General features: G+C 42.9%; 1 protein-coding gene across 8 annotated transcripts in view; it reads left to right on the plus strand.

Moving 5' to 3' along the window:
- Positions 1–216: 216 nt before the first annotated feature.
- The window catches only part of LOC121684102 (adenylate cyclase type 10-like), a 53,066-nt gene continuing 40,287 nt past the window's right edge, over positions 217–12,995 (plus strand). For 6 of the 8 annotated variants that reach the window (XM_042064034.1, XM_042064033.1, XM_042064037.1 and 3 more), the window contains exons 1-16: positions 217–651; positions 912–1,016; positions 1,144–1,182; positions 1,352–1,495; positions 2,003–2,208; positions 2,513–2,603; positions 2,717–2,805; positions 3,191–3,382; positions 3,720–3,841; positions 4,928–5,004; positions 5,225–5,414; positions 5,974–6,029; positions 6,868–7,039; positions 9,751–9,943; positions 10,353–10,439; positions 11,274–11,545. In XM_042064034.1, the coding sequence (XP_041919968.1) occupies positions 495–651; positions 912–1,016; positions 1,144–1,182; positions 1,352–1,495; positions 2,003–2,208; positions 2,513–2,603; positions 2,717–2,805; positions 3,191–3,382; positions 3,720–3,841; positions 4,928–5,004; positions 5,225–5,414; positions 5,974–6,029; positions 6,868–7,039; positions 9,751–9,943; positions 10,353–10,439; positions 11,274–11,545 (2,192 nt within the window). In that variant the 5' untranslated portion in view covers positions 217–494. The remainder of the gene's footprint in view (positions 652–911; positions 1,017–1,143; positions 1,183–1,351; positions 1,496–2,002; positions 2,209–2,512; positions 2,604–2,716; positions 2,806–3,190; positions 3,383–3,719; positions 3,842–4,927; positions 5,005–5,224; positions 5,415–5,973; positions 6,030–6,867; positions 7,040–9,750; positions 9,944–10,352; positions 10,440–11,273; positions 11,546–12,995) is intronic. The other 2 variants (XM_042064039.1, XM_042064036.1) reach the window with 2 other exon arrangements.

The following is a 12,995-nucleotide window of genomic DNA, read 5'->3' on the forward strand; positions in this document are numbered from 1 at the left end:
GTGATAGTCCCAGTCTTAATTATGCATTATAGAAATTATGTCATCTAAGTGTGAAAATGGATTGTGAAAATGTGAAGACAAAATAATCTTGTTCCTTAGACTCTCTACTAGCAAAATATGCAACAACAACAAAAAAATCAATTTTTACAAGAACATCCAGCAGGATTACACAAGACACCCTATGTTAGCCTAGGCCTAGGCCTACTCATTCAACTCAAGTTCTGAGGCGTTCCAATTAATGAACGATCGATGCAACAGCAGTTCAAGCTTAGCAACAGAGAGTTGATTATGTGGCACCTTATTTGTGAAAACTAATCTCCTTCATCGAAGATAGCTCGTCTGCTTTTGATTTGTGGCACATTGGTGCTGACGAGCTTGGATGTCTTTGGCTGACATTAGCTAGATTGACTGGATCAAAAGACTGATTTGATTAGGCTAATTTAGCTATTTTAATGGTCTAATGTTAAGGCTAGGTTAAACTAGCGCGAATTAACATGGGCAAAGTAAAGGGGGATAGCAAACAGGGGGATAGCAAAAACAAGATTAGTAGTATTGCGGCACATGTACCCGATTTGGTCGTCTACAGTGACTTCAGGAGGATACCTTATGTGGAACACTTCAATGGCGTGTTATTATTTGCAGATGTGTCAGGTCTGTGGTCAATTTTGCTCTTAAAGTTACCAACGAATAACGTTAGCATACATTTAACTAGAAAGATTGCCAAGCAAGGCTAACTATCATAGCTAGCACTATGGTATGATAGATACCTGTCAAAGCAATGCTAACTTAGCTTGTTATATAGGCTATCATAACGTTGTTTACAACTACATGTAGGCTAGTATATGGACTGTTACAACATTACTATAACCTTATTATATATTTATTTAACACACACGTTTTGTTTTGTTTAGGGTTTACTGCATTAACTGAGAGATTCAGTATGTGCAGCAAGAAGGGCTATGGAGCTGATGAGTTGACCCGCACTCTTAACAGCTACATTGGAGATATAGTATCCCGTAAGCTATAGTTATGGGGTCTCCCGGGAGGCTACTATATTGTTAGTTATGTGCCACTCTTTGGCAGTTAGCACAACATACAGCTGCTCTAAACAGATGCCACACTAAACACTGACTATTTTTGCAGATATCTTGGCTGCAGGAGGAGATATTCTAAACTATGCGGGTAACAGCCCATCAAATTAATAATAATCTGAATCTGTGACTAAACTGATGTTATGAAGTTAATGTACCTAGTTTGCACTGTAAATCAGTCTATAGGCATCAACATCTTTAGTTCACAGGTTTCTGGGCTTGACTATACAGTACGTCACATCTGATATTTGTCTTCACAGGGGACGCCATTTTGGCTCTGTGGACAGTGGAGCGATCACGAATCAGTGAGCTCATCTCTATGGTTGTCAAATGCGGCCTTAACATTCAGGACAACTGTGGTGTTCGAGAGACAGATGTCGGCTCAGTGTTGCGAGTTAAAATAGGTGCACAGCATATCTTCTAGATTTCATATCATCAGTTCACCACAGAGCTCTTTAAGAAGCTTAGGGGTTTTTACAGTCAATCTATGGTTTGGCATAGTAGTGCAAGGGCAGGCAAGCTCATGATGGTCATGATGGCAGGCAAGCACAACTTTTTCGTAATGATCAATGACCTTTGCATGTTAAAGAGGATCCTTGCAACAACAAAGGAATAAATCAATTAAAAAATGGTATTGCTTATCACGTTAGATAGAAATTGTCATTGATTAGAGGCTCATAGACACTAGGGTTAAAACAAGCATTAAAGAAAGACACACTTAAAGCGACATTAAATCATAGACACTTGCATAAATGTCCCTTTACACTACTTATGATATTTTGAATGACTGAAAATGTTATGTGCTCATTAAAATCTCATATCTTCATAGTTATGTGTGAAGGAATTGTTATGAATCGCTATTTAATTGTATCTGAAAGTCTATTCCGTTTCATGCTTCTTTTTCTGTGCAGGCATATCAGCAGGAAAACTGTCCAAAGTGATCATGGGAAATGAAGAGAATCAGTACTTTGTGGTGATTGGACGAGCTGTGGATGAGGTGCGGCTGGCTGAGGGATTGGCTGTCGCTGGCAACATCATCCTGTCGCCTAATGCCTGGGAGCTGTGTGACCGAGCCAACATAGCAGTTGACCACTTTGAGGATGAACGTGCTGTGAAGGTTAGACCAGTCATATCTTTCATCTCCCCCTGAGCACTGGTCACCTCTCTCTCATAGTGCTTAATTGGTGAGCACTGGTCACCTCTCTGTCATAGTGCTTAATTGGTGAGCACTGGTCACCTCTCTGTCATAGTGCTTAATTGGTGAGCACTGGTCACCTCTTTGTCCTAGTGCTTAATTGGTAGTTGCACCCATTTTCTTAGCACTAGATTGTTTTATGTTTTAGAGACTTATAGTCGAGATGCTATCAGACACTGTGCATGGAGATGAAATTAAATCCAATTTCCTGCTAATCTCCAAACAGGTGCGATACATCAAGCGGGACCCAACTTTTTCTGTGGAGAAATATATGGAATCCGTTGGCAACAACGTGGAGCATGAAGACAAGATTCAGGGTAAGAAAAGTCAGCTGAGTGAATTCATTATACTTTCAAGACACTTTTAATTTGATCTGACTCTGATAATATTGTACTGTTCCACTCTGATGACCATTCGTGAATGAATTCAGGTTGTGTGAGAAAAGCCTCCAGACTGATGCCCAATGAGGAGCGTGAAAAGTTTCTTCAGAAGTACATCATGAAGACTGTACTACAGAAGGTAACATGATTTAGAGAGAGTCATGACGACTGCGTCATATCAGTGACCCTCGAGGGGTTACATTACTTTATCATATCTGTAAATGTTCAAATAGCATGACAGGCAGGTTTTAGCTAGAATGTAATTCTCTGAGGAATAGACTGTTCTTAAATGCATTGAACTCTGGGTCTTAACCAAACTGTCCTCTCTTATTCCACTTCAAATCAGAAAAGAAGAACAGTGGAAAAAGAAGGACAAAAGGAAGGATATAATGATAATGAAATAAATATGATATATAGATAGCTAGAGGGAAAACAAAACCAAAAGAAAAAAGAAACAGACATACCCTCTCAGTTTACCAATGTGCTGAGCTTGCATCCCAGAGCCTGCTCTCTCTGTCTGTCAGATCGATGCCAACCAGCCCTTGGAGTACCTGTCGGAGATGAGGCCAGTCACTATTGTGTTTGTCAACCTGCAGTTCAAAGGCACTGAGGCCGATGCCGAGCAGTGCCTGGCCATCCACGTGGCCGCCATCGGCCTCAGCAAGCAGATGGTCAAGCACCACGGCCGAATCAACAAGGTGTTCATGTTCGACAAGGTAAATCACAGCTGGCTCAGTCCCCCTAGAGAAATGTGAAGAATTCTGTAAGACATGCCATAAGGCATTGGCTATAAGATTTCAAATGTACAAAATATAGTGTATGAGGTAACTTCAACTTAAATAATCACGGTGTGAGTAGTTAATAGGGTTTGCAAGTATATTTTTATAGTTCTTCATACTGCCTTTTAAAATAGGAAATGAATTAGCTTCTTTACAATGCATATTTGTCCACCCCCATTCCACTGCATTGATTTTGAGAGGTTGAATATCAGTTTTGTTGACATCTGATATGAGCTCATGTAAGGCCAGTGTTGCTGTGCTGTGTTCTGGTCAGGGCTGTACGTTTCTGTGTTTGTTCGGCCTGCCCGGGGACAAGCGGGAGGACGAGAGCACCCATGCCCTGCAGGCGGCCTACGGTGCCTGCGAGTTCTGCCAGAAGGAGATCCGGAGCTTAAGGTCAGCCAATCAGAGGGGAACAACAAAAAAAAAATGCAAATACACAGTATAATAAATAACATAATGCACATCCTGATCAAATAATGGGTAAACTACTTTTTCCTCCTGCCGTTTAGAATAGAGAGACAGCAGAAGGAACAAAGGAGTGTTCTGTGTGATGCTTCTCTCTCTGTGACGGGATTCTTGATGCTGTCTTTCTCTCTGTGGCACATTCTCTCTCTGTGACAGGATTCTTGATGCTGTCTCTCTCTCTCTCTCTGTGGCACATTTCTCTCTCTGTGATGGGACTCTTGATGCTGTCTCTCTCTGTGGCACATTTCTCTCTCTGTGACGGGATTCTTGATGCTGTCTCTCTCTCTGTGGCACATTCTCTCTCTGTGACGGGATTCTTGATGCTGTCTCTCTCTCTGTGGCACATTCTCTCTCTGTGACGGGATTCTTGATGCTGTCTCTCTCTGTGGCACATTTCTCTCTCTGTGACGGGATTCTTGATGCTGTCTCTCTCTCTGTGGCACATTTCTCTCTCTGTGATGGGATTCTTGATGCTGTCTCTCTCTGTGGCACATTTCTCTCTCTGTGACGGGATTCTTGATGCTGTCTCTCTCTCTGTGGCACATTCTCTCTCTGTGACAGGATTCTTGATGCTGTCTCTCTCTCTCTCTGGCACATTTCTCTCTCTGTGATGGGATTCTTGATGCTGTCTCTCTCTGTGGCACATTTCTCTCTGTGACGGGATTCTTGATGCTGTCTCTCTCTCTGTGGCACATTCTCTCTCTGTGACGGGATTCTTGATGCTGTCTCTCTCTCTCTCTGGCACATTTCTCTCTCTGTGACGGGATTCTTGATGCTGTCTCTCTCTCTGTGGCACATTCTCTCTCTGTGACGGGATTCTTGATGCTGTCTCTCTCTCTGTGACGGGATTCTTGATGCTGTCTCTCTCTGTGGCACATTTCTCTCTCTGTGATGGGACTCTTGATGCTGTCTCTCTCTCTCTCTGGCACATTTCTCTCTCTGTGATGGGATTCTTGATGCTGTCTCTCTGTCTGATGTGTTTCTCTGATGTGTTTCTGCTGTGCACGGTTTCAGGACGGTCTCTGTTGGAGTGACCACAGGGCCTGTCTTCTGTGGAGTTGTGGGGCATAAATTCAGGCATGAGTATACAGGTACATATGCACTCACACACATGCACCCGCACACTTACACACACATTTCTCAAAGCCATACTAATACCAACTACTAAACTGTAGGCCTACTATACTATACTATGTTACTAACTATGCTATAGTTATAATGTAACAATCCTACACTATACTATGATACTGTATATTGTAATGTATTGTAATGTAATGTAATGTTAATGTTATCTGATCCTGTGCCATGCAGTGATTGGTAAGAAGGTGAACCTGGCGGCACGTCTGATGATGCACTACCCCGGCATGGTGTCATGTGACAGAGAGACGCACCACTACTCCAGACTGCCCCAGGCCTACTTCACTGAGCTGCCCAAGAAGGCCATGAAGGGGGTCAGAGACCCCGGGCCCATCTACCAGTTCACCACCAGGAAAGTCAGGATGTGAGTGGGAAATGCCCCATACAGCCTCAGGCATGAGCTGGAACTGCAGCACGTGGCCTTATGGCATGGCTGGGAATGGGGGCGTTAGGCATTTGGAGTAGCTGCTGTTGTTGTTTGAAGTGAATTGGTTGGAGAAACTATGTTTGGTATTTTGATGTGCTCGCTGAGGTATTTCAGTGCAATTACTCTTCAGAAAACGTGACAAAGATTTCAGCAGACCTCATTATATGGCCATTATTTGACTGAATGTTCTGCAAAACTCACTCACACCACTTGTTGTGTCATGACTGCACCACCGCCTCAATAATCCCATTCATTCCACAATGACTTTCTTATCTCACGCGGAATTTACAGTACAAGCTAAGGTGTTGCAGTAGTTCTCTAGTGACTGTGACTGATGGATTTACAGTACAAGCTAAGGTGTTGCAGTAGTTCTCTAGTGACTGTGACTGATGGATTTACAGTACAAGCTAAGGTGTTGCAGTAGATCTCTAGTGACTGTGACTGATGGATTTTCTAAGTCTTCATCTTCATCTGTATCTTGTTTATGTTTTTGAAGAACTGTCGGTCAGTCCCCCATGTCCGTGGAGAGACAGAAAGAGTATCCACTTCTCGGTGAGTCAGTACTTGTCAGCTGCTGATTAATTATCTGTAACTAATTCATCACAGTGTTTTCCACAGAATTTAATTCTATTTGTGGTGGTAGGTTTGCAGAATTTACCTGAATGCAACAGTTGCAAATTAGTGCAGCGTGGTTATGATGCTAACCAGATTTAAGCACAATTTAGTAAAACCTGGAAAATCATTGTGTGGTGGTCAGTGTTGATATTGTGGTGGGCCACCACAAATAAGTCAATGTACGGGAAACACTGCATCATATGATTTCACTCAGTTAAAATGGTAGAGGTATCTGTCATAATCCAGAAAATGTTCTTAATATTCTGTCAGTGTGGCAACATCTGGCCACCTATAACTGTATTTGTGTGTGTGCGTGCACATGAACCTTCAGTGTAGCCTTAGCATTACACACAGGGGATGTAGTGGAGGCTAAACGCAAGTAAGCACAGTTTATCCACCTCTGAAATTTCAGAAATAAAGTTTATCCACCTGTTATTAGAGTTTATCCACCTCTCAAAAGAGTTTATTCATTAATTGCAACTTTTAACATTCAAAAATCACACTGTATTATCCACATTCACAATATGTACACTCATCAACACTCAAGGAACCATTTAATACAACTGGTATTGTTATAAACATTGGACAATAACCGCCACCATCATCAAACATGTTCTGAATGCATTTTTTAAAAATCTGATACCGCAGTCCACTTCACCGTGATCACAGAATTCATAGTTTACCCACCTCTTATTTTACCACTACATCCCTGATTACACAGAACAAAACTGACAGGTAAAATAAGCTGAATGGCGTCCCTCTTTACCCTTGCCAGGTCGGGAGAAAGAGATGGAGCTTTACTCCAGAATGGTGAAGAGTTTCCTGGAGGGCAGAGCCTCAGACACACACACCTACAACAACGTTGTGATCTTCGGAGGCGGCAGCGGCTACGGCAAGAGCCATCTCTTGGCTGAAGTGGTCTACAGAGCCAGCAGGGGAAGCCTCAGGTGACTTCTCTCCATATCACTCACACTAGTTCTGGTTCCATTTCTGTCAGATTATTTTTTTTTTATGTGAACCATAATTTCTTGATTATTAACCAAGGTTTATACATGGATTTTGCTAAACTGCAGTCAGGGATTGTGCAGTATGTCACGTTTGTTTATGTTTATGTTGATATTTAAATTTATTAGCAGATTGTGCAAATAAACGTACATTATATTTTAACCAACGACCAAATAAAACACACCAGAGAGGTAACTCACCCCTACCTTCAGTATTCCCAGAGAAATCGGAGCCTGGATTGCCTACAGAAACCATGTTTTACAGTGTACTCACAGAATGGGCAGCTATTAGCTACTGTAGCTCCTGTTGTGTGTGGTGTCATAAGCTACTTGGACCTTGAATTTCCCTTGGGGATCAATAAAGTATCTATCTACAGTATCTATCTATCTATCTAGCGGTTGTGAGGAGATGATTGATGAATGTGACAAAGAATCTTATGGCCTTGAAATCGCATAAAATCCCTGACTGCACCTTTAACTAGATGTACCGCAGAGCGGTACAAAATATGACCGCCGCCCAGTCAAGCACATTTTTTCCAGAAAAATAAATTACGCTTGTCAAATTGAGTTCATTTCCTACTTTGTTCCTTTTTTGTGTGTTTGTAATTGAGTGTGTGCAGAGTGTGTGGTTGTTTTTGTGTATATGTGTTTTGTGTGTGTTTTTTTGTGTGTGAGTGTGTGTGTGTGTGCGTGTGTTTGTGTATGTAGGTGTGTTTGTATGTGTGGGTGTGTGTATGTGTGTTTATGTGTTTGTGTGCGTGTTTGCGTGTTGTGTGTGTGCATGTATGTGTGTGTGCATGTGTAGTGTGTGTGTTTTTGTGTGTGTGTATGTGTGTGTGTGTGTGCATGTGTGTGTCTTTATGTATGTGTACATAAATAAAGCAAATCAGGGAACCACCTACTCTTTGCGATAAGTGCCATGGGATCTTTAACAACCATGGTGAGTCAGGACCTCAATTTAACATTCATGCAAAGGAAAACATCTCCTGCAATACATTGTCCCTGTCACTGCAATAGGACATTGGGATTGATATTTGTTTAGTGGCTTTTGGCCACAGGGAAGAGTGCCACCTACTGGCCAGCTACCAACACCGCTTCCAGCAGGAACCTACTCTTCCAAGGAGGTTTCTTATCCAAGTACTAACTAAGCCTGCTTAGCTTCAGTAATTCAGCAAAGTTAGGGTATCTGCTGGTCTGGCTGCTGGCTAGAAACAAAAGGTGAAAGGCATATAGGATTCTAACTGTCTCACTGAATTGTATTATGCACACTCAATTCTCACTGGTATCTGCTAGACAACAAGTACCAAAACATGATTAGTTCATAGATTTCACATGTAAAATACATTTTATACAACCCCACCCCTATCTTGCCTGTTCATAATTCTGAGAAATTCTTGAATTGTGTGCATGTGTGCATGTACGTGTTTATGTTTGTGTGTGTGTGTGTGTGTGTGTGTGTGTGTGTGTGTGCGTGTGTGCATGTGCTTGTGGGTGTGCCTGTGTGAGTGCCTGTGTGTGTGTGTGCATGCGTACATCAGAGTTTCCACTAGAAAAAAATGGTGCCGGTCAAAGTGCCCGGCAGAGGTTTCGTTTTCCGGACATTTTGATGATATGCCGGTCAAATATCCTATTATCGCTTCTTAATTAGTCAAGTTGAGGAAAACTGGAGACAGGCTATGTAGCTTAAAGAATGACATAATCAGGCTGAATAGAATGCAACATGTTCATTAGCCTAACTTACGTAAACATGCCTAACAAGATCTAGCCAGTATCTATGTTTTCATTAACAGCAAGAGTCCGTTTCGTTCATTGTTTTAAAAAGGCTATGTTGTTTGTTGCTGCTACCCACGTTATATCTCCAGTGGTTCCACTGTTTAACTTGCAGAGATGCGCAAACACAAGAATGAGCGCTCACACCACTAAGGCTATAATTTATTTGATAACAATAAATTAAGAAATGTTTCCTATTCTGGGAAATGTTTAGTTTCTTTTTCTTTCTGTCCGCGGTTCAATGATACCGTTTAATTGTGCGCAGACCAGCAATCTCCTCGTCGAGGAGGCCCTAACCCTGCAGATCATAGACATAGAAAGCATAGGCCTACTGTATGCTTTAGGTACACAACACATGTTGCATGTTCACATGGAGAGGCCGCAACCCCGCAACTCCACTTCCAACGTCATGATTCCGATACGCCCGACACTTCTGCTTTTTATCTGGTGGTGGTGGAGTTGAGCGGACATCTGAGGCTTCAGGCGTTACCAATTTATCATCATCCATCGCGTCTGGCCTCTGAAAAAACTTTTAAGGCTACTCTGCCTGGGCCTGGCCATGTTTGAACCGCCTCACTCATTTGTTCGTTGTTTAACATGGACGTTTTAAGCGTGCGCTTCCTATTTGAAATGTTTCCTATTTGAAATGTAGCATAGGCTATGCGTGTTGTTTAATAGCTTTCAAACGGTAGAGCCTGTACATTTAAAAACATAGCCAGAGGACGGATTGCTTAGGCTTACATTTTAAGGCTTATTCTCAAATTCAGATTGCGTTAGGGGGACGGGATTATTAGCCAATTTCAATCGGACAATTTGACCGGAGAGATTTAATTTTGTCGTTCATGTGAGCGCTGTGTGATTTGCTTTGGCCTGTTTGTCCTCAGAGTGATGCCCTGTGAGTTGGCCAAGACAGACATCCATCAGCAGAACTACACGCTGCAAACTCTGCTGGCCCTCCTGCTCACCGTGGAGACGTGCAAGAACTTCGCAGAGCGCGAGAAGGTCATCCTATCCCAGATCGAGCAACCGGACATGAGGGAGAACCTCTGCCTGCTCAACGAGATCCTCCTGGTCAAGGTGCTGCGTGCCTAATGCACCCCTCTGCTTCAGTACACACATGTAGAGTCTGAATTTAGATGACACACAAAGTGAAAAGTCAGGCAACGAGTGTGATATACGAGACTGGAGATAGATGGCGTAGAAAAGTTGGTCTAGAAGGGCATCAAAACATGAACACTGACAGAACAAAAGGCTACTGACTGTTCTGTGAAGACCCATGAATGGGCTTTTATCAAGACTTGCACCTTCTGTTGTTTTTTAAATGAGATTTCAGAGTTAATGCTCCTCACCAAATGCCAGATTTCACCATAACTGAAATGTCTTTTGTGTTGAGGCTGTGTACAATTGGTTACAGAAGACTAATAGTTACATTAAGGGCTTTGATGTGATGGTTTTATTCTGGATTCCTTTGTTTGTCTGCTCGTAGTTCCCTGTTTCAAACAGAGTCTCACTCATGGACAACGAGACTCGTGAGAAGGAGACCAAAGACTTCATCATGCAGCTTTTCTGCCACGTAAGCAGAGATATCCTCAGCTCCGCATTCACTTAGAAAACACTGATACAGTATGTGTGCTGTAAAAACTAGCCAGGCTTTTATTTTCTTCAACTGCCGAACTCAACTACTTACATTTGGGACAGGCGTCTGTATGGGTCAAGCCTTAATTCCTGTTACACAAACTTTTGCTCAACAAAGATGAGAGGTTTTGTGAGACAGAGGTTTTGTGGGGCAGCCGTGGCCGGTTAGCGCTTCGGACTTGTAGATAGATAGATAGATAGATAGATACTTTATTGATCCCCAGGAGAAATTCAAGGTCTCAGCAGCATACATACAACACAAACACATTCTTTGTAACCGGAGGGTTGCCGGTTCGAACCCCGACCAGTAGGCATGGCTGAAGTGCCCTTGAGCCCCTCACCCCTCACTGCTCCCTGAGCGCCGCTGTTGTTGCAGGCAGCTCACTGCGCTGGGATTAGTGTGTGCTTCACCTCACTGTGTGTTCACTGTGTGCTGAGTGTGTTTCACTAATTCACGGATTGGGATAAATGCAGAGACCAAATTTCCCTCACGGGATCAAAAGAGTATACTTATACTTATATTTACCAAAAAACTTTTAATTTAAAAAAAATAATAATAATTAATGCATGGGCTTTTTATTGGTTGGGACCGCATGCTGTCTTACTAAGTAAACTGTGTATTGGGTTGTTAAGTTTGGCAGGTGTGTTTTCCTTGTGTCTGTTATCAAAGCCATTTGAGATCTCAGGTTTCATGTTCTGTTTTTTCTGTTCCAAAAAAAAACAATCTGACCATGTTGCTTGTGTCCTTGTGTCTCTTATTGGCCGTCCTCAGATGGCGCAGGCGGAGCCGTGCGTGTACGTCATCGACCAGGCGCACTTCGTGGACAGCCCGTCGTGTTGCTTCCTGTTGGAGATGTGCGAGGCGGCGCACATGCTGCTCTTCCTGTCCGTGCTGCTCGAGAGCGAGTGCAACCCCGAGCTGCTCCGCCTGCTGCGCGCCCCACGCACCGTCTACCACAAGCTGACCGGCCTCGAGCCCTCCGTCATCGCACAGCTCGCCTGCCAGATCCTGGGCGTCGTGCGCATCCCCACCGAAGTGGAGCTGTAGGTGGCAGCAGACACCTGCAGCTTGATGTGTGATCTGTATGATGTTTGATGGTCAAATTTAAGTAGGAGGCAGAGAAAGTACTAGGAAACATTACTTCATGGCAAACAAAAAAGTTGTGGGTGGAATTTTTAAGCAGCAGGGTTGATTATGGGATTGTTAGGATATCTACATCCAGCAGTTTATTTGAAGGAGAAAAGTCACGTTATTGGTGCTGCTTAACCTCACTCTCACTAGCAAGAAAAACTGCCAATATTTTGTTGGTTTGCTAGTCTCATCTATCAGGGTTTTTTGAGTGAAGGAGTGAGCTCCTTAAGTGTAATACAATCTGCAATGGGAAAAAAGAGAGACTGCACTCAGCATAGCCATCTTTTCGTTTTGCTTTGACTGAGTCAAGTACTGTGAACGTGTAGTGTAATTTTATGTAATTAAAAGCGCAGCCGTGGCCTACTGGTTAGGGCTTCGGGCTTGTAACCGAAGGGTTGCTGGTTCGATCCCCGACCAGTAGGAAAAATGTGGGTGGGGGAAGTGGTTGAGCACTGCTCTCCCATGCCCACATTCACAGCTGAAGTGCCCTTGATCAAGGCACCTAACCCCTCACTGCTCCGCTGTAGCAGGCAGCTCACTGCTCCGGGTTAGTGTGTGCTTCACCTCACTGTGTATACACAGTGTGCTGAGTGTGTTTCACTAATTCACGGATTGGGATAAATGCAGAGATCGAATTTCCCTCATGGGATCAAAAGAGTATATATACTACTTATACTTATACTATAATTAACTTGACACTGTACACATTGACATAAAGCAGTGTGTGAAAGCAGTGGGTCGAGACCAAGGGGGTCAGGATTTGGAGGGTTAGCTTCAGCCAGTTAACATCCCAGCTGGCCACTGCCATCTTTAAAAAATGCCGTCCAACATGTGCTCACTTCCAGCTCCATTTTCACAGACAAGCCAAGTAGCATTCCCGATTTATCCACGATTTATGTCATCTGTGGGGATTGGCTGGAGATTTGCCAGCTCAACCACCAATCCGCATCGATAACATACTGTACTCTACGTTGTCTACCATTTTAAAATTGCACCTAATTGAGTAATTCTAGATGGTGCGGAAAATGAGCTCCATGAAACACCATGAAAAAAGGATGGTTTTGGTGAATTTTTGCAGAAGTAGCTAGCCTAGCAGGGGCCATTGAAATGAATGGGGCGGTACTTCCTTCCCGTCTGCAGTTCTATAACACCTCCTCCGTGGTTGAGACTGGGGCAGTGCCATATAACCAAATCAACCAAATTAATTGATTAATTGTGATAATGACATCAAACTATTATGAAAACAACAGAATCAAAATATAATGATTATTCAGCAAAATTCAGTTTCATAACAATAATTTCTGTCGGATTATAATTAAAATTCTATTTAAAAATGTTAAAAAATGTTTTCAAAATGGATGT

The sequence above is a fragment of the Alosa sapidissima genome, chromosome 15 (genome assembly GCF_018492685.1).
Source record: "Alosa sapidissima isolate fAloSap1 chromosome 15, fAloSap1.pri, whole genome shotgun sequence".
Taxonomy (NCBI): domain Eukaryota; kingdom Metazoa; phylum Chordata; class Actinopteri; order Clupeiformes; family Clupeidae; genus Alosa; species Alosa sapidissima.